Source organism: Aspergillus clavatus, genomic scaffold, assembly GCF_000002715.2.
Source record: "Aspergillus clavatus NRRL 1 1099423829798 genomic scaffold, whole genome shotgun sequence".
Lineage (NCBI taxonomy): Eukaryota > Fungi > Ascomycota > Eurotiomycetes > Eurotiales > Aspergillaceae > Aspergillus > Aspergillus clavatus.
In genome coordinates, this window is record NW_001517101.1 from 839938 (window position 1) to 859278 (window position 19341).

Sequence of the window (19341 nt, forward strand, 5' to 3'; positions counted from 1 at the left end):
GATAGACCAAACGCACTACTATGAAGCCATAAACGATCAATGACGGGATCTTCATCTCGAATCTAAACCTGGTTGACTTGTCCAGTTCCTAGGAACTCTAACATAAGCGCCTAATGATGAAATTGATACTTGACAGTCAAAGCATGATCGTCGGCATCTAGGTCCTGGACTGAGCGAATGATTTTTTGATATCTGCAGGCCGATCATTCTGAGCTACCTCGCGTCTTTCCTGCACACTTCCCATTGACATCTTGAGTTGCATCCATAATACATCCCGCCTTTTTGGACTTGCCCCTCCTTAAGAAGTTTTTGTTTTTTTTTTCTACCCTCTTCACCGCATAGCTTCTTTCAACAATACCCGCAACTTCCGGGTACCGCTACTTCATACAACATACATAGCGTGGATGTTGTCTTTGAACCAGTATACAAGTAGTGTTGGTTTCAAGTGGATCGGTATGCAAAGTTGCGGGGCTACAGAGCAGCGTTTTTCGCTTTTTGAGCGAGTGACAAGCACCAAAACGCTGTTAAGCACAGAAGGACTCGTCGTGATATATTAACAATTCCTTAGGGTTTTCCGTTCCGACCTCTCGGAACGGCCCAGAGTGCCCAATTATTGAGGTACGTTGACCTCCGTAATTGTATCCGTGGTATCTTCAAGTGGGCGGAAGAATTTTTCTCTGGGATGTCTCCATAAGTGTCTGCTATCCGCCACGAAGTGAAGCTGTGTCTTGAAGAAAAAAAAAATTTGTTTTCTTTCAAGATCCCCAGTGTACTTGACTCTCAATTCTACTCCGTAAGTCATGTTGCTGTCTAGGAACTACTCAGTAGTAGGTACTCCATAATGTCGCCGTCCGTTTGGACTAGTTAACTGGTATGGAGGCAATTTTTCTCAGCACAAGAGTGGGTACTTGTACAAATTAGGAAAACGTCTAGAAGGAAATGGAAGCGTGGAGCCAAGATATTTTTCAATTATGGGGAAGCTGGAGATTTGCAAGCTGCAATTTGCAACTGGACAGGAGGCTAGCATGATGTTCTGGGTAATGTTCTAACGATTGCTCTCCTCACCTAGTCAATATGATATTGGGCTATTGCGTATGTAGAGTGTAGACCGGGGCTTATGAGTACATATCACGTCCTTGACTCGCCAAGAAGATTTCTTTGACCATAACCCTTGCAGACACTGTTCCTGTTCGGCTGTTACTTTCGGGCTTGATATCATTCGATTTCTAGGCTCTCTTTGAATCGTCCATATCTGCTTCTACTGAATGCAGTGGTCCATGCAAGTAGTCGGTAGCTGATATGATCCATAACAACCAAATAGTGCCATGGCTATCTGCAGGTACGCGCAAGGAGTTTCTCTTCCATGATTCCATCGAGCAGTATTCACTGTTCCATGATCTGCTAAGCCACCTGCTTATATGATTTACGGAGTAAGTACAAAGCGTTCGAGTGTCATGCTTCGGGGTCTTGCACCTTGCTAGACTGGTTAAGTGGTTGATGATCTGTTTATCAATCGAAAATAAGTGACGCTTTGCATCGCATCGATATGTATCCATGTGTTGATTTCGTATGAAGTCCTTGGTAATGCTATGCCGGTGTCGAATGGTTCAATCTTCAGGGCCTTGCCTACTCAAAGCATGGGCCTATGGATTGATAACGATATATTCTGATTATTCCTCCCTTTGATAATCCTAATCTATAGTCCATACTAATCATTTCGTTTAAGGATGACGCGGAAGACACGATAAGTAATTTGTCACTATCGAATATCATGTCGTGAACGGAAACAGACGAGCAGAGTGAAGGATCCCTGAAGTTTCTACCTCGAATAGTCCCCAACCGATGTGATAAGGGGCTACTTAGTCTATACCGATGCCAAAGAGGTCACATTAACCACTGAATCTCTCTACGTGAAATCTTATTTCATCGCTAATTCGATTCGTCTGGTGGAGATTACAACTATTGCTTCCGTGACATGGTAATAGACCATACTCAAGGAGCTCTTATAACCCATGGTTTAGCCCATGTATTTTCCAGAGCGAGTCCTTTGCGACAAAGAAAAGGAGGTACTATGGGGGACTTCAGCCAGGCTGAAGTAAGGGCTAGGTAAATTAGGGGCAACTGGTCATAATGCAGCCACACGAACAATAAAATGGTAACTAGAGCACAAAAAGGCAACGCTCGAAGAGATGAACTTATAGCAAGCTACTGCCAGCCACAATGATGACCTCTGATCCAAGATTCCAAGTGGATATGTGGGACTTTGGAAGAAACTACGACTCATGCTCATTATGAGCGAGATGACAACTTATGGACACTCGTTGGGATTGTTTTAGTTGACACATTGATCAAACGATGCCATCAAGCCTCTGACCTCGCATTAGGTGTATGCTCTCTCAATAGGTGTTCGGAATCGCAGCAAACCATGGTTCCAGTCGTTGAGTTGGTAACCAAATAGAAAGATTGAAGCAATATCATTGATTTGATCCCCAACCTCCAAGGGCCCCAAGATGTACCATCACGCCAATCTCCGCAAACATCCTTGAGGAGACCAATGCCACAGTGGGTCCGCATGCACTCATACTTTCTTTTGACATGTGTTCTGTGCAAGGACTAAGTCAATTGCGAAGTGGCGGTTACTTCTCGATCAGGTTCGACCGCCGGTGTTTGGATTGGTTCACACCTGGTTCTCGACACTAGTTGTTGAACACCAGAAGACAAGTCCGATCCTACACGTTGGTCCTCAGTGATTCTTCCAGGATAAAGGGTGATGTTCATGAATGAAAGCTAGACGAGGAATAGACACGAACAATGTCCATTTGATTGGAGCCTGAGCCTCAGATGAGCTCTGGTTTCCCAAGCCATAGTACAGAGTATAACCTATCGAAAATGCAAGGGTTCATTCACATTGAGCATCAAGATGGCGATGATGAGGAGATCGGATTTAGGGTACCGAATTCAATGTTCAAAAGGTCCATTCAATCTTAGTCGTTTGATAAGGGCTTCTTTATTGCCTTAGCCAGTGCGACCGACAATGATTCCAATCTTTGGATTGAATTCGTGTTCCACGACTCAGCCCGGTGAGGGAATCTATTGGGTTTCAATTTTTCGGCTTTCAACAGTATGAATCGTTGGTTATCTCTCCTTTTGTCGAACTTTCAGGCAGGATCCCTGTCAGCATTGAGACAAAGAGACCGTAAGAGAACATCGACTGGTCAAGGACCGACCGACAGACAGCAGGCGGGCTGAAAGGAAGTTGGCATCCATGGCGTTGGAGTATCGCAGCGGCCGGCTGTGAATGGCTGCGGCAAAAGACACGCGATGGAATCAACGGAGGTAAGGGCGATGTGACTGAGCCACTCAGCTGTCGATGTTGGCGGTAGAAGAACCTGGGACGCGACCGGTTGTATGCACGTATGTATGTAAGTAAGTGTGAGCAGATGTAGGTCATGACTGTATGTATGTATTAGGTCAGGAGGAGCAACTACTTATGCAATGCAGTTTCTACTTATGGAGTACATCTGGGCAATAATACTTAGTCACAAACCATGTCCTTGAAAGCGTTGAGCATTCGATGATGCTATTCAGTGGAGGTAGGTACTATCGCTGTTACTGTCAGTACTACTCCGTACTACAGAGTAAGAAGAATCAAGTTGGCTAAGGTACCTACAAACTATCTACATAGGATCATCGTGATCAAACCATAGCCTGCCTTAGAAATTAAACCACTTGATATATGCTTACATTCAAGGAGTAACTGTATTCCATAGTGAACAATAAATTATGCCCAGAAGCCATGATAGTATCTATCTAGTTTGTTCTAGTCAATAATTCCGTATTCCGTCCTCCATTCTCCTATCCACTTACAAGTAGTAATCTACCTACTACGGAGTAGATAGTTGGTGTCATATTGTCGGGTTTGTACTAAATACTACCGCTTTTCCGCTTCAGTTTGCAATTTTTTAGTTACTACTCTGCCAAGGACCCGAGGTGTTCCTGGTCCGAAGCCGGGAGGCAAAGGGTGATGAAGAATGGTTAGTAGCAATGGAGATCACCCCACTAACTAGCCCACCAAAGGAGCGCTGTGCAAGGCTGTCAGAGAGAAGAAGAGAGGACGACAGCCAAAGAGGAGCCATTGAGAGAGATCGATGAGTCTACTGGAGAATGAAGGTTAATTTCGATGATCAAACCGCGTGGTGAGAGATACAACACTCATCCCTAATCATCTGTCTCCCCCAATATGGAAGAAAGGGATCGATTATTGATGAAATGAAGGGAAAGCCCATGGCTGGTCCAGCGTTAGGAGTAAATTCACTGGATACAGGAGTTTAGGAGGGACGAAGAGCCATACAGAATTGTATTATCATTACACAACCTTACACACACAGCTGTAGTACCACACTTCTAAGCCGAAGGTATTGATTTTCTCACTTGCAGTAAGGGCTGACTTTACCTAAGGGCTCAGGCCGCGTTGAGATCATTTGCTAGTATTTTTTGCGTGCGAGGTCTCATAAATCATAGTAACCATATTATTGAGTGGATGGGCTTGGAATTTTCAACAGGAGCAAGCGTCTTCCTCAAGTTTTAAGTATGATTGCTGTCATGGTCAGTTATGATAGTTGGTTCTTGAGTAATAATTCCACTTCGACGCGAACAAGTCCAGCTGAAAGTTATCGTATGATCCAGTAACATTCACTCTGACTTGATCGTCTCATACAATAGTGCCACAGGGGGTGGTAACAACAGCCTAGAATACTCCAGTCAGTGCGTATCAACTATGCATCACCCATTAGCTCAGTGACACTGCTGTTTCACATCAGTAGAGGATGACTATGCCTCCTGAATAGATGGAGATTGAAGTGAATGAATACTTGACTGGCAGTATGTTCGATAGTCGGCGTCACTCAGTATATAGAGCTTCTGAAGGATTACAGATACTGACTACTGAGGCAAGAATGGAACATACAGAGTATACTTACCTAACCTCTCTGCCCGGTACACAGTTGTAATACCTGACAGTCCGGCCCATTACCAATTTGCGACACATCAGTACAGGAAATATCGTCACGCTTTACGCTTTACGATACAGTGGGCAAGCAGTTACCTTAGCCTGGAGTGAATCTCTCGAGACTTCAATTTCCGGCTCTCGTCCCGTTCATTCTCTTACTCTTTCTTCTTTTTCTTTTCCCTCTTCTACACCCGTCTGGAGAGAGAGCAACTCCTCACTTTCCTCTCCTCCTCCTTTTCTTCCATTCTTCTACCTCTTTCTCCCTTCTCTCCCTCTCCCTCTCCTCCCCCTTTTCCAGACTCCCGCCAATTCCTCGGAGAGATCTTGAGACTGGTCTACAGGCAAAGAGATCTAGTCGACTGTGTTATATCAGCCGACTTTGTCTTCAGCCCGCTGTACTAGCTCTCCAGTGTGTCCGTCAGCTCTTGCTTCGACGTCCTCCTCAATTCGACGTTTGTTAACTCAAACGGCGAGCTCCTACCCCCTAATCTGACCATCGGTGCCCTCGTTGTTCCGTGACGTCGACGGTTAGGTCCCCCTAATTTTGCTTCTGCCGGTTAGAAGAGCGATAAGACGGGGATTCCTTCTCATTGCTTCTTTATCGTTTCTCTATACATGATTTCATCTCGGTCGTGATTTCTTGAGAGGTGAGCAAATTTCTTTTCTTTTGCTGTTATCTCCTTCGATGCATCCTCGGCTTTTCGGTCGTATAATTGGGATGGGTCTCTTCGAACGGCAATTGCACCCACCCTCAACCATTCCCGCAATCAAAATTGGCTGAAATGCCCCTGTTGGAATCAATAAAAACGCCTGCAAACCGAGTGGAATCAGAAAACCGTCGACAGTGGAGATGTGGTTCCGCTGCCATTGTGAGGTCTCGAGGGTCAAAACGCCCCCACTGGAACACGTTATGCTCAAATCGACATTGGAAATGATAATTTTTCGTGGTCCGAGAAAATTTGGTGTCAACAGAGGGGGTCGGTTGGTCAGGACGGATTCACAATGGCTCGGGCAGATTGGGATTTATGAAGTGCATGGGTGAAAAAAGATTTTGAATCTGCTGCTTTCTGAGCCTGCCGGAATTGATCTGCTATCTTAAAGTCGATGCCAACCAGACAGCTCGCCCTGTTCTCTAACCTTGGACTGAATAAAGGGGCCACCCCCAGGTGTCTCCAATGGAATGGTATGCTTGAAGATGATCATACCTGGGAAACCTTCGAGCTATCAAGCCCCAATGCCATTTTTGTTTCTTTTCTTTCTTTATTTTTATTTTTATTTTTTATTTTTTTTCTCTTTCTCCAGAGATATTGGCCCGCTGACTCTGTCAAACTTACTTCCAGGAGACAATTTTTCCCCATCCTCCAGTACCTTGACGTCGACGTATCCTCAATTCCTTATATGTCGAAATTGGTCGTGGAACGTTCCTCCAAACTCACGAGATCTTGCTTGTACAAAGATAATCGCCAGAAGAAACTGCACTGCTGTAATTGTACGTTGTGCTCATTCTTTTTTGCACATTGAGTTTCCTCCCTCCCCCTGACATCTCCCCTATCCCTACATAGGGTTTGTGCCTGTGTACCCTGTTCCACATTCCGGAAGAGCCATAGGCCCGCAAGTTCAAGCGCCTGTTCCTAGGGTGAAGACGTTCAGTCGTCCTTCATTTCTAGGATTGGTATTCAGAACTCCCGAGTCCAACTCAACCATTCATTCCTGCATCTGTACCCCAGCCTAGATGCCAGACTCGCCGTCACGGTAAGGGTTGCATAGTACCCTCTGCCCGAAGGCCTTATCTGGGTTAGTATGCTTCTCCAAGAAGGCTCCCTTTCATGCTTGATGCATTTATTATTCATGTCTTCCGCCCTTCACGAGTCCGAGTTCATTTATCTTAACTCGCTGGCTCGCTCATTCATCTCCAGTCTTTACACACTCGACGTTCCTTTCTTACCTCTTTTTCATTCTTTCGTCTTTCTTTTTGTTCTTTGTTATAGCTCATACTAATATTTGTCCACTCGTTTCAGCTCCGGCCACGAAAGCATTGTTCCGGTTACCTGGCCATCTTTCAACCTCCCAGTACTCAGACTATTGTCTCTTTACTGGCCGTTCTTTAATATTTCCAACTGATTTCCACTCATTACTCGCAACTAATTTTGACGACTGTCGCTCTCTTGATCCCGTCGTTTCCTGATAGATTCGGCTTCTACTCAGGTCCACTCTTTTAATACGCAGCTCTGAAAACACTATTTCGGAGTGAAACTGTGACCCCTTCGACAAAATGGCTTACCACAAACGTCCTTCGAGCTATCAGCCTTGCGATAGCTATTTCGTGGAGTCTTACGATGATTTCCCTGCGCCCCGTATGGAACCAAAGGAGCATGCGAAGCTTGTTGCTCGGGAACGTCAGTACGCTATTGCAGATGAGCTATCAAAAGCCGCCAGTGATGAACTTCGTGATGACATCCTGGCGCACATGCTGGACATGGATGTAAGTATACTTCTTGAGAACCACCCTGCTCAGAGAATATCAGCTAATGCCAATATCCCTCCGTCTAGGCTGCCACCGTTCCCGATGTTGAATCTATTGACATTCAAACAGAGATTCAGTGGTTCATGCGTCCTTACCTGCTTGATTTCTTGATTGAAGCCCACACTGCCTTCCAGCTCCTGCCTGCGACGCTCTTCTTGACCGTCAACTTGCTCGATAGATATTGCTCCAAGCGTGTCGTGTACAAGAGACATTATCAACTTGTTGGGTGTGCGGCACTCCTCATTGCGGCAAAGTACGGTGACAAGAAAGACCGTGTGCCAACCATCAAGGAGCTCAAATCGATGTGTTGCTCTCTCTACGATGACGATATGTTCATCCAGATGGAATGGCATGTTCTTCAAACTCTGGGATGGACCATTGGACACCCGACCGTTGATAGCTTCCTTCAAATGGCCGTTTTGGACACTCCTTATGATCCCGAGGTGGAACATCTGGCACTTTATGTCTTGGAAATATCTCTCTTCCATCGGGAATTTGTTTCTAAATTGTCCTCCGATCTTGCTAGAGCTGCCCTGGCTCTTGCACGGTGCATTCTGAACCGACCTCAACCACGCCACACGGAGTGGGCATCGCAGTACGACTCGATGACCCTAGTGGGCCTCTCTCAGCAGCTTCACCAACCTTCTCAAGTGGTGTCCAGGAAGTACTCTTCGGCTCATTACTCGCGTGTTGCAAAGATTCTGGAGCAATTCCTTGCTCGACAGGCTTCCATCACTAGCTACACGCCGCCCAGCCCGCCAGCCGATGTACACACGGAATCCAAGCCCTACAATGGGGAAATTGGACTTGCTACTCCGCAAAAGACTCCGGTCCAGAACATGGCAAATGGTTATCCGACTCCGCCCATCACACCGGAGAATGAGATGTTCGCCGGTGCCTGCAACACGAACTTTGTTAAGGACGTGGCAGAACCCAGCACTTGCTCTCCTTCGCCGTCTCCATCTCCCAGCGTGCAATTCGCGTCCAGCCATTCATACAATCCAGAGGCTGCGTATGCACACCAAGCCTTCGAGCAACCTCAAATGAGCTTCACTGCTAGTTTCTAAACTGGATGAAAGCGATTAGAGGTGTCTCTTGACAACATCGGTCCGTTCACTTCCGCATGATCTCCATCTTTTTCATGCAACAGCTGCTTGACCTGATTTATCTGTCTATCTTTGAACTAAATCGCAGTTCTACAGTCGACCGACATGACTGTTTGAACATCCTCTCATTTCCTTGCGTGTTGTCTGATTTTTAAAATTGCATACCCATTTCCTTGTGTTTATTCACATATCATATCCTGGGTGTTTCCGATCTGCATTCTGTCATCTTTTCTCACATCTAGCATTGCAAGCGCGAGCCGTTCGAGTCCAAATTGCATTTGTCTGCTCACATCTTTTTAGCCTCATCTTCAATTCATGTGCGAAGTGTTGCAGACCGATCCACCCGGCGGCTTCCTAGATGGCGGCCTGTCGTGGTAGCGATTGGCATTCATATTTTTTTTCTTTTTCTTTTTCCTTTTCCACCTCATCTAGCATTTATCATACCTTCATCCCCTCACATCCCTCTCCAAACTACTAATGTGGATTTGCCTCTCGCCTCCCGTGCACAATATACATATGGACCGATCTTCACCGAGGGCTCGGGATTTGTTTTTTTTTTTTTTTCTTTTCTCTCTGCGGAAGGAGACAGGAGCGCCCCTCCAAAAAACAAAAAAAAAAAAACGAAGAACAAAAGAAAAAAAACCAGGAAAAGCTCAAAAAGAAGGAAACGAAAACAGCAGCGGCTCCTTTTTCTGTTGTTGAACCCGGCGAGGTTGAGCTTTTGCCCAACCTTCCCTCCCCCATCGAACTCTCCCCCTCTTGTCATTAGATCTCCCGTCATTGTTCCCTTTTCTCTTTTTATTTTCTCTTCTCTTTCGAGGGATAGGGTTGGCGGAAGATTTTGAATACCATGGATCAGGGTAAAAGACATCACTGATTCCATACATACCTGCATACATATTATCTGCTAGTCCTGTGACATGAATGATATCCTATTATGCCAGTATTTTTCAGTGCATGAAGTAGGGACCTCTAAATTCAAGTAGACTTCAGCCCGATATCACGGCGATATGTTGATCTAGACAATCATCGAATCATCATAGGCACTCTACCGAATACTTGCTGCAGCTCGCAGAGCGTATGCTCCTTGTTCTGCGGGAGTGACTTATTTTGGTATGGTATTTACTCGGACGAGAAGACCTCGATGATTATAATAAGGAAGCATGCCACGTTGCGGGATACATGGATCGTGTTTCTTGTTCTACGAGGGGCCAATTCCACCGTCGGGAATTTGTTGGTCACAAAGACTGAAGGAGAAACGAAGTAACTAAATTTACTGCTTTGAATCTAAGGTAGTCTACTACTCAGATGGATTGATGGAGAAGGCCAAGTCCGAGAATTATTTATTATTTGCATTGCAACGACCTTGGGGCCATGTCGCGGAGATACAGTAGTCAGTCAACCGCACTTGTAGACGTGGAAGTCAACCCGAAAATAGTAGAGTAGCTGTAGGATAGTAGTACAGATCAACATCAGAATCTCAACGGAGATCGACAAGCAGAGTGAGATGGAACGGTCATGAGCAAACAAGAAATTCATCAAGGAGCGTTGGTCTGCACTGGGGACAGTTGGATTTCTGAATCGAATCGAATCGAAAAGCCCAACGGTTGGTTCCACAGCAGTTCCAGAAATGAAATGAGATGGCAGAACATTATACAACCCAACCCCACGCTATGCAAAAGGATAAAGGACGGCAATGTGTGATGATACAGTCTGGTGGAAGGAAGAAGAAAGGGACACAGCAGCTAGCGAGGACAGCGACCAATGAAGTATGGGGTTGATGGGACCGCTTGCTTGACCTGGGGAAACAGGCGTGGCGACGATGATGATGTCGATGCAAGGGTTGTTTAGAGTTAGGCCTCATGCTTCATTGAAGGATGGGGCCACTCCCAAGGGGGACTTCATTGTTGTTTGTTAGTTGGAAGCGGAGGTCGGAGTGTCACACGTGTGCTGCTGTTTGACTTGGAAGACAAAGAGAAGACAAGGAAAGAAAAAGCGGTAAAGGAATAGAAAGGGAAGGGAAAGCAGAACAAAACAACAAGGGACAAGTAACTCCGGTCGTAAAGTACAGTGGTACATCTATGAATGATAATAGTATAACAAAAAGGGGAGAAGGGAAGCGAAAAGGGGCAAGGCGGTATGATATTGGGAAGGAACAATGGAAAGGCCGAGGCGTGGATAGGTCGTAATTCCAAAATGGACTGGAGCTGGCTGAGCTTCGGCAGCGGACATTATTCGGTTCAGACATTAGGGGGGTGCGTGGTTGTTCTCATCATCATAATCGGTGATGTTGTTGCGGTGACGGATCGGGACGTGGGCCATGACGAGAAGAGCAAAGTCCAGAATGTTGAGGGAAGGCATCCGTCGACAGCCGAAAAATAAGTTCGAGATAAAACCCGATAGATGGATGGATGGATGGGAGACAGAGACACACAGTGCCCCCGAGTCGTTTACGGTCTTCATTGGAGGTGTCGATCGTCCGCCTCACTTTTCCTTTCCTAAAAGGAATGAAGGGAAGCCGCGCGGATAACAATCAGCAGACAAGCCAGATACCAGCTCAGCCGCTCTTCCCGCCCAGCAGCAACTGCCAGCAGCGCTTGGGCCAAGGGGGAGAGCCTGAATTCGCGTAGTACCTTGCTCATTCCCCCTTCTTCGCTTCTCTTCTCCATTCTCTCCCCGTTTCTTAGGTGAGAAGCTGGGGAAAAAGGATGCGATGGTGGTTTACTTCCATCGCTGCTTGTCCCAATCAGAGGGTCGTGTCTCGTCATAGATTTGTCCACCCTGGTTGTGGATGATTACCGCGGGTTGGGTTCGGCGAGGGACAGAATTCGACCCTATTGGAAGCAGAGAACAAGGGACCCAGTTAGTGACGGATTCTAGATTCAAAGAGGATCGCGACTTTTTCTTAAAGATGCATCAGATCATGGACTGGAGCATACCTCGGAGGTCTGCGACAACCACTCTATCGCCACTAGTACTGCTAGCACTGCTAGCTAGGGTGGAATTTGAATCATTGACTTTGTGAGGCATTTTGATGGAAGTTGATTGTATGTTGAATAGTAATCGGCAATGGAAAATATAGTAGATGAAGAGGATGGAGAAGCGTTATATAGATTGCTGGGATCTGTGGCGGAGTAGGGCAAATAGATGGGTAAATCAGTAGGCAGCACCGCGCAGAGAAAGAGAATCTGGAGCAAAGAAGATAGATAGAGATGGGATGGGGTGATAGGAGGAAGCGTTGTCGATGAACAGTAGATTTGTTGTTGTTGATGATGGTTGATTGAGATGGAGATAGAAGGGCAGATGAGATGGGGGACGAAGAGGAGCCTTTTGTATGCCTCTGGATTGCTGGATAGGTATGACGGTCGAAAGAGGAATAGAACAGAAGTATAGGACGGTTGATACAGCAGAAAGAGGAGCGAGGAGAATAATGCAAAACACGATGGAAACTGAAATGAAATAATTCTACATGAATCCCAAATCAAGCCACACTAAAATAGCAGTGGGAAGACCCTCAATGCAAGAGATGGATCAATCACTTCAACAGTACGATAGGACATTCTTCTTCTTCTTCTTCTTTTTTTTTTTCTTTTGGCGATACAGGTATGAAGCACGGCAGCCATATTGGAGCAGCAGAGACGTCATCTACATTTCCTCATCCATCCAGAAGCCCAGGAACTCTCCCCAAAAAAAGCGATGCAGACTGCAGAGAAGCAAGAATACGGACAAGGCGTTCTTGTTTTCCGGGGAAAGACACGCTTTGTCTCCATTCAGCGATGCTCGGGTGCAACTCATTTGGCTCCACTGGAGCTGCCAGGGGCAAAAAAAAAGCCAAAGGGAAAGCCAAACAGCGGGAAGAAAGACGAGGCGACAAACCGGAATCGATTATCACAAAAGGGCGATGCAGATGGCGGTTGATCAACTGTTTTAGTCGATTGGGTTATAGTTGGCTGTGAAAGCACTAAAATAATCATACTCCAATCCTACAGGGCATGTTTGTGCTCCATTCATTCTCTCTGTCAAAGCATCCATCCAGGTTCTCGAACATGGCAGAAAATAGTACCCATTTGACAGAGCCCTTTGATACACGATTTGTTTCATTATTGATGGGAGCCATCAACCAATCCAACGCACCAACGTTGTCCTATGCTCTCTCTCTCTCTCTTTCTGTTTCAACACTGACTTGTCTGTACTATCTACGGACAAGCCAAGCCCAATTCACTAGCCACATTCCTTTCTCCTACTACTCTCTCACTCCTTCATACCACAAGTCAGCACTCAGCAGTCAGCATCACGGCTTAGCCTCATGAAGCTGAGCTGGGCTCATAACCACCCCCTGATGACGAAGAATGGGGGTTGATGATGTGTATGGAGTAGAGTACGAATGTCTATGGGTCAGTAGGTATCTTTGACTCCTGACCGCCGTGTGATGTGGCTGTTGTCCAAGGGCTGAGGCTGTCCAGGGAGCCTGGTATCTGCCTCCTATTCCGTCACTTCTACTCTGGCTGGCTTTGGTCTGTTTGCATCGCCAGCGTACTTCGTACATGCTGCTAGATGACCTATTCATTATTGTTAGAAGTTACGGATCTGCCGTAGGACGTAGTGAGAGGTAGGGGGATATGGTGAGCCGTCCATCCATGCCATACCTTAGGTCAGCATTATCAGGTGCCTCGATACGTGTCCTTACACATGATACACCAAAGATCCAGCTTTGAATGGGTTAACTATGCGTATTTATTGTTTTGATACCAAAACGGAGAGACTACTAAGCTGGGCTAACTGGAAGTGGATCGAATCACCTGATCATCAGACTATTAATAACTAGACCTGAATCAGCAATAGTGCGCTGGTACCTACCAAGTACTATGTAGTTTCTGCTCCACCAGAGACAAATCCATCAAACTGACACTAGTTAGACTAGCCAGATAGTCCAAGTCAACACAGACTCACATACTCCAGCTCCTGATGGGTACAGCTGGAGCTCACCATCATCGTCCGGGCTACGGGACATAAGATTCAAATTACCAAACTGGCACAGGTACCTCTGTAACTAGGTACTATGTACTTCATCACCAGTAACCAGTTTGTAGTTTGTACAGATAGTACGAGACTCTGTGTCTCGACCCTCTATGTAGATTTATAGACGCTTCGTAAACCCACCGCTGGACAATCATTCTATCAGAGTTGCGGTGTGTGAGCTTGTGGTCTCCGGAACAGAGGACCCCCGTATGGACCTAGCTCATGCTTGATGCGAGAAACAGATTCCCTGAGCCAATATACTGTATCTACTTGCTGATACTAGGTATCTACATACGCACTGCTCCGAAACCGTCCATGTGCATGTTTTCGGGCGGTTGGTTCTACCTGGCTACCAGGTACGGAGACGGAATGGGGAATATCTGTGAGAGCTTTGAAGGGCTTCATGCTCAAGGGCTCTGGTTTGATTGAATCCCTAGAAGTCATGGTACAGGAAGTACTTGCTCAAGAACATTAGAGTACTTGGGAGCCGGGGGGCTGTCTTGACCGACACCTCCAGGCTATTCCCACTTAAGAACCATGCTGTATGGTCAGATGATGGTATTTTCGTTGATGATAATCATAGAATCAATATTTATCCAAGTCGTATCTGGGGTGATATGGGGGATAGTCTCATACATCGCCCCTGAGTATCAACAAATTTCGTTATGGATGGCGGTATCTCCATGTCTTTCTTGCCAATCTGCATCGTGTCTTGTTCCATGCTGGGTAGAACAAATTCGGACTGGATCGTTTCCTAGTGACAAATGGAGAATATGTATGAAAGGTTCCCGATATCAGCGTTATATGTACTGCCAGGTATACATGCGTGGCATGTCTAACCAGGAAATGCTAGGGATTATGGTAGACTACTAGATAGTAGAACATTTCGGAGATCATCTTTGATAGGTGCCACGCCATGCTCTTGTCTTTTGTGCCCAACCATCCGAAACCCCCAGTCCGAATCATCCCATAGAAGATGACCTCAAATCCCCATTTAAAATAAACGCCCCCTTAATTCATTATCATGACTGCCCATTGCCTGCCTTTTTCCATCGATCTGCCCACCCATCATTCATGCTGCGACGAACCCCCAGTGTCCTTCGCCCAGTTTGTTGCACCATAGACATCGTAGTGGTGTGAAACGTGGTCACCGGTCGTATGTCGCTCGTCTGGCCCAAAGTCTTCTTATTGCCATCAGTTCCATGTTCAGTAACTGCTCCCTGTTTGACGTTCGGAGCCTCCTGATTCTCCTGACCCCCGGATGGAGGCCCTGTCTCCGTGCGCCTCGAAGAAGTGGCAAGCCAATTGTATTCATTGGCACCCGAGGACTCGAGCATCGGCCGAGGCGGTCGGAAACGTTGTGTTTGAGGGCGATGCGACGAGAACCGTGCAGGGATGGCGCTTTTGAAGGCGGAATTCGACGAAGAGGCCTGCCCAGGGTGTCCGGCGAGACCTCGAGAACCAATCTGAGCTTGACGATTCGTCTTGCGCTCAGATTCTTTGGAGTCCTTGATTTCTGCCAAGGACTGCCCGAAGAATCGCGAAATGTTCCCTTGGGACAGTCCGACTGCCTTACGACCGACTGCGACTGCGGCGTGGGTTTTCGTTTTGCTGTCGGTTTTGACGCCAGCTGGTTGCACTGCTTCCGGAACAGGGGCAGTGTTGATATACTCTCGCGCTGTTGAGAAACCGAGAGACATCGTTGTTGGTGCGGGAAACTGACAACTAGTCATGCTGTATGTGGAGGATGACATGTAGGTCGTGGTGATGGTCGATGTTGACGACTGCTCATGATTATGTCGCCGCCTCTTAGAGTCAGGCTCTTCGCCGAAAGCCCTCGAGCCATCCCATCTAATCACGGCATCGGGAGCCTCTTGGCCATCGGCCGTCCACTGATCATCCCGCAGCGAAGGAAGTGATTCATGTGCCGCGAGCATGCTTTCGATAGAAGGTCTGGGCCGCCGTAGGATATCAGCGATCCCATAGACAATCTTCTCCTGCAGACTCGGTCCAAGTGATCGAAAACGTCGCTCGATAATTTTCTGCGGAAGAAAACTGGTCACGCTAGTGGTCGATTCCTCGCTGCGGGATTGCTTTAGCGGATAACTCAAGTATAACAGCGCCTGCGCTCGGGTCATGGCAACATAAAGCAATCGTCTTTCTTCGTCCGAATCCTCCGCCCGCGAATGAGGGATGATCCCATTGTACACGGCCGGCACAAACACTACTGGCCATTCCAGGCCTTTCGCTGCGTGAATAGTGGAGATGGTGACTTTTGCTTGCGGCTGATCCCCTTCCTCAGAGACAATCTCTGTCGACAATGCTACATTCGCCAGGAACCGTGACAGTGATTCCTCGCCGCGATGGGCCTCCTGTTGTGTGAGACCCTGGATTTCAGGTAGACTGTCATCGTGATCATTCACCGACTCTTCTATAGAAGCGTCACCAGCTTGACTCAACAGCTCTTCGACATTTGCCCACCGATTCTCCTCATTCTGGGAGTACATCGCTGTGAGATAGTCTCGGAAGTTGAGTTTCTTGATCACAAACTCAAGAAGCTTACGAGGTGCAGAGCTGTCCGTACACTCGAGTAGCTTTTCTCGGGAAGACTCAATGATCCCGACCAAGGTGCAAAGTCCCTGGTCAGTGGGTTTTGATAAGCTCTTCTCAGTCGACCGGCGTCCCTGGGCTACATCCCGAACGAAATTCCACAGAGTAGTTTTCGCCGCCTCTGCACTGCTCATCAGCATCTTAACGGATTCCTCGCCGATTTTCCGCGCTGGGACGTTAATGATGCGCAGCAGAGCGTCACTGTTCCCCGGATTGCTGATGACTCGCAGATAGTCCAGAAGTACTTTAATCTCGATTCTATCGAAGAATCGCAGGCCGCCCACCATCTTATACGGCACGCCTTGCTTCCCCATTTCAGACTCGATGTGACGTGAGAGAGCAGCCGATCGGAGCAAAATTGCAAAGTCCGAGTAATCAAGCAGTTTCCCCGTCATCGCTATGCACCTTTTGATCTCAAGCACCATCCATTGGGCCTCGGCCTCCGCAGTTGGCAATTTCCGAAGCACAGGCATAGTACCTAGACAATGAGTCGGCTGCAACTTCTTTGCGGGCCGGGAGGAGTCCTGTTCGATGACGTCCTGCGCCGAACTGAGGATGGAGCCGGACGAGCGATAATTGTCCTCCAATAGAATCACGGATGTATCTTTATACCGCTGCTGCATACGTCCAAGGTTCTTGATCTCCGCAGATCTGAACCCATAAATGCTCTGGTCAGGATCTCCCACGACTGTGATACGACGATTTTGAGACGCAAATAGATTCATCAACTCGTACTGTATGTGGTTGGTGTCTTGGAACTCGTCGACAAGGACCGCCTGGACGTTCGAGACGCATTCTGGATGTCGTCTCAGTAGATCGGCGCATCGTAGAAGAAGGTCGTCGTAGTCGAGCAGATTGGACGTTGCAAGGTAAATCTCATATTCCTGGTAGACTTGGACGAACTCGTGATTTTCAGTCGACTTTGCTGCACCTCTGGAATACTTCGCTGCAGCCTCCGCCGGACTGATACCGTGCGCCTTCTGATGAGATATGCGTGCTCGAGCGGCGTTTGGCTGGATACTGCACCGCAGACGCTTCAGTATTCTCTATAAAAAGAATCTCTTCGATCAGCAACCACTGCTTCGGCAGAAACCCCAATAACTTGAAACATGGTCAGAGTAGTCCCTACTTTGATGATTGCTAAGCTGTCGCCAGAGTCTGCGATTCCAAACCCTCTCCGAAGGCCGATCAGATAACCATAGGTCACCAAGTACCGGCGGCATATTGAGTGAAAGGTCCCCAGTACCAGCTTACTCTGCACTTCATCGCCTATCAGCCTTGCAAGCCGCTCGCGCATTTCACGGCTTGCTTTGATAGTGAATGTGCAACAAATGACATCTTGCGGCTGGTATCCATAATGCGATAGGAGATACGCGACGCGCGACGTCAAGGTTTTGGTTTTTCCCGACCCTGGAGGGGCGAGAACTTGTAATATATGGGCAGGTGAGGTCACTGCAGTTTTTTGAGCGGTGTTTAAGCCATCCAATATGGAATCCATGTGGTCTGAAGTGTTGGGCGTACTGTTTACTCGGATTGCATGGACCTCATCGCGACGGGTCAAGACACGCTGCAACACGAAGTCATGTGACAGATATGTGTCCCAAAGCACCACATATCATAGCTTTCCGTACTTGTTACCACTATCAGTAAGTCGTGTAGGATGCAATATGGGCAGTTGAAAAAGACAATTGTCTATATAATATTTCCATGGGCCGTAAGGTGTATTAATCAATGAACTAAATGGGTATCACACTCTGAAATACATAGTAGCACAGGGGCACAAACAAAACGTAAGATGACTTCCTTGAAATAAACGAGGGCAGCATAAGTTGAATTGACATTACGCTATTAAAATGACCGAGACCTCACTCAACCGAATATCCCCAAGGGAATACTCATCGACACCACAAAATTAGGCATGTTCACTGCCTCTATTATCTGAAGATCTCCGGCCACACTAGCTAGCATGTAGGCCTCAGTTCGGCTCAGCCCTTTGGTGGCAACCATCCACTGAATGGCATTTTGAACGGCGACTCTAGTGGCTTCGTAAAGACTTAGACCGATGCCAGTTGTTGCGTATTGGCCTAACTGGGAGACAGAACTTGCTGACCGCGCGCTAGCGGGGATCTCGTATTGTGGTGATGTTATCCATGCCATATGCTTGCACACTTCAAAACGAAGTGTTGCCTTGGTCGGGGTCTCAATCGCAGTCCCGCATACCTCCCCATGACCTTGAGCAGCATGACCATCACCGCAACTAAATAGAGCCCCGGTCGCTTGTACAGGCAAGTACACGATAGACCCAACCGTCAGATCACGGCAGTCAAGGTTTCCTCCGGCGATTGTTGGAGGAACAGTAGATAGCTCTTCATATGTTGCGGGCGCCAGACCCATGCAACCCAGGAAGGGGCGCAAAGGTATGCGTATATTATTTTTGAAAAATGCACACCCTTGTGCTTTGTCAATGTCCCAAATGTACAGCGATGGCTCGGGAAATTCATCTGCCAGGAGTCCAAATCCAGGAATGGTAGCTGTCCATCCCCAGTCCGCCGTCTCCAATGCGAGGACTTCGACCTTCAGCGTGTCGCCTGGCTGCGCATCCTTGACATAAACTGGACCGAAGACAGGATTTGCATCGTCAATATCCAGAGAGCTAATCACCGTCGCGTCGGAAGTTCGACAGATCCGGCCATTGCTACTGTCAATCGTGTCAAAGGTGACTATCTCCCCCGAGGCGATGGTTAGCGCGGGGGAGATACTTCTCGACCACCGTGCATGACCGTTCTTGCGTCCAATGTGGTTTGACCGGCATTCCGATGTGATTTCTAACTTCATGATGTTGTCCTTGATTGAAGGTGGTGGATCAATGGAGTATTTCCGCCACCAAGAAAAAGCTGCTGAGCCTTAACAATTTTGAGTTTCCCCCACACAGATAGCAGGAACGAAGAGGAGAACCCAGCTCTGAGAAAGTCAGGAAGACCATGGACGGGGAGGAGAAGAAATATGTCAACTCCAGTCATTCTTGGCCTCCACACCCTCCGACAAGACGCAGGGGACGCATTGTGATTTTGATG

At 47.4% G+C, this 19341-nt stretch overlaps 4 protein-coding genes across 4 annotated transcripts, besides 4 other annotated features; 1 reads left to right on the forward strand and 3 right to left on the reverse strand.

Moving 5' to 3' along the window:
* The first annotated feature begins 3405 nt into the window (after positions 1–3405).
* Positions 3406–3467: a microsatellite.
* Positions 3468–6247: 2780 nt separating this feature from the next.
* Positions 6248–6295: a microsatellite.
* Positions 6296–7280: 985 nt separating this feature from the next.
* ACLA_090590 (G1/S-specific cyclin) lies at positions 7281–8599 on the forward strand (the record flags this gene model as incomplete). Its single annotated transcript, XM_001272791.1, has 2 exons — positions 7281–7490; positions 7559–8599. 2 exons carry the CDS (start codon positions 7281–7283, stop codon positions 8597–8599), a joined length of 1251 nt encoding a protein of 416 aa, XP_001272792.1.
* A 640-nt stretch (positions 8600–9239) lies between these two features.
* Positions 9240–9280: a microsatellite.
* A 2079-nt stretch (positions 9281–11359) lies between these two features.
* Positions 11360–11668, reverse strand: ACLA_090600 (uncharacterized protein; the record flags this gene model as incomplete). The annotated part of the gene is made up of 2 exons (XM_001272792.1): positions 11360–11472; positions 11578–11668. 2 exons carry the CDS (start codon positions 11666–11668, stop codon positions 11360–11362), a joined length of 204 nt encoding a protein of 67 aa, XP_001272793.1.
* A 529-nt stretch (positions 11669–12197) lies between these two features.
* Positions 12198–12229: a microsatellite.
* A 2450-nt stretch (positions 12230–14679) lies between these two features.
* Positions 14680–17765, reverse strand: ACLA_090610 (ATP-dependent helicase; the record flags this gene model as incomplete). The annotated part of the gene is made up of 2 exons (XM_001272793.1): positions 14680–17313; positions 17397–17765. 2 exons carry the CDS (start codon positions 17763–17765, stop codon positions 14680–14682), a joined length of 3003 nt encoding a protein of 1000 aa, XP_001272794.1.
* A 371-nt stretch (positions 17766–18136) lies between these two features.
* ACLA_090620 (acetamidase/formamidase family protein) lies at positions 18137–19102 on the reverse strand (the record flags this gene model as incomplete). The annotated part of the gene is made up of 1 exon (XM_001272794.1): positions 18137–19102. One exon carries the CDS (start codon positions 19100–19102, stop codon positions 18137–18139), a length of 966 nt encoding a protein of 321 aa, XP_001272795.1.
* Positions 19103–19341: the final 239 nt, after the last annotated feature.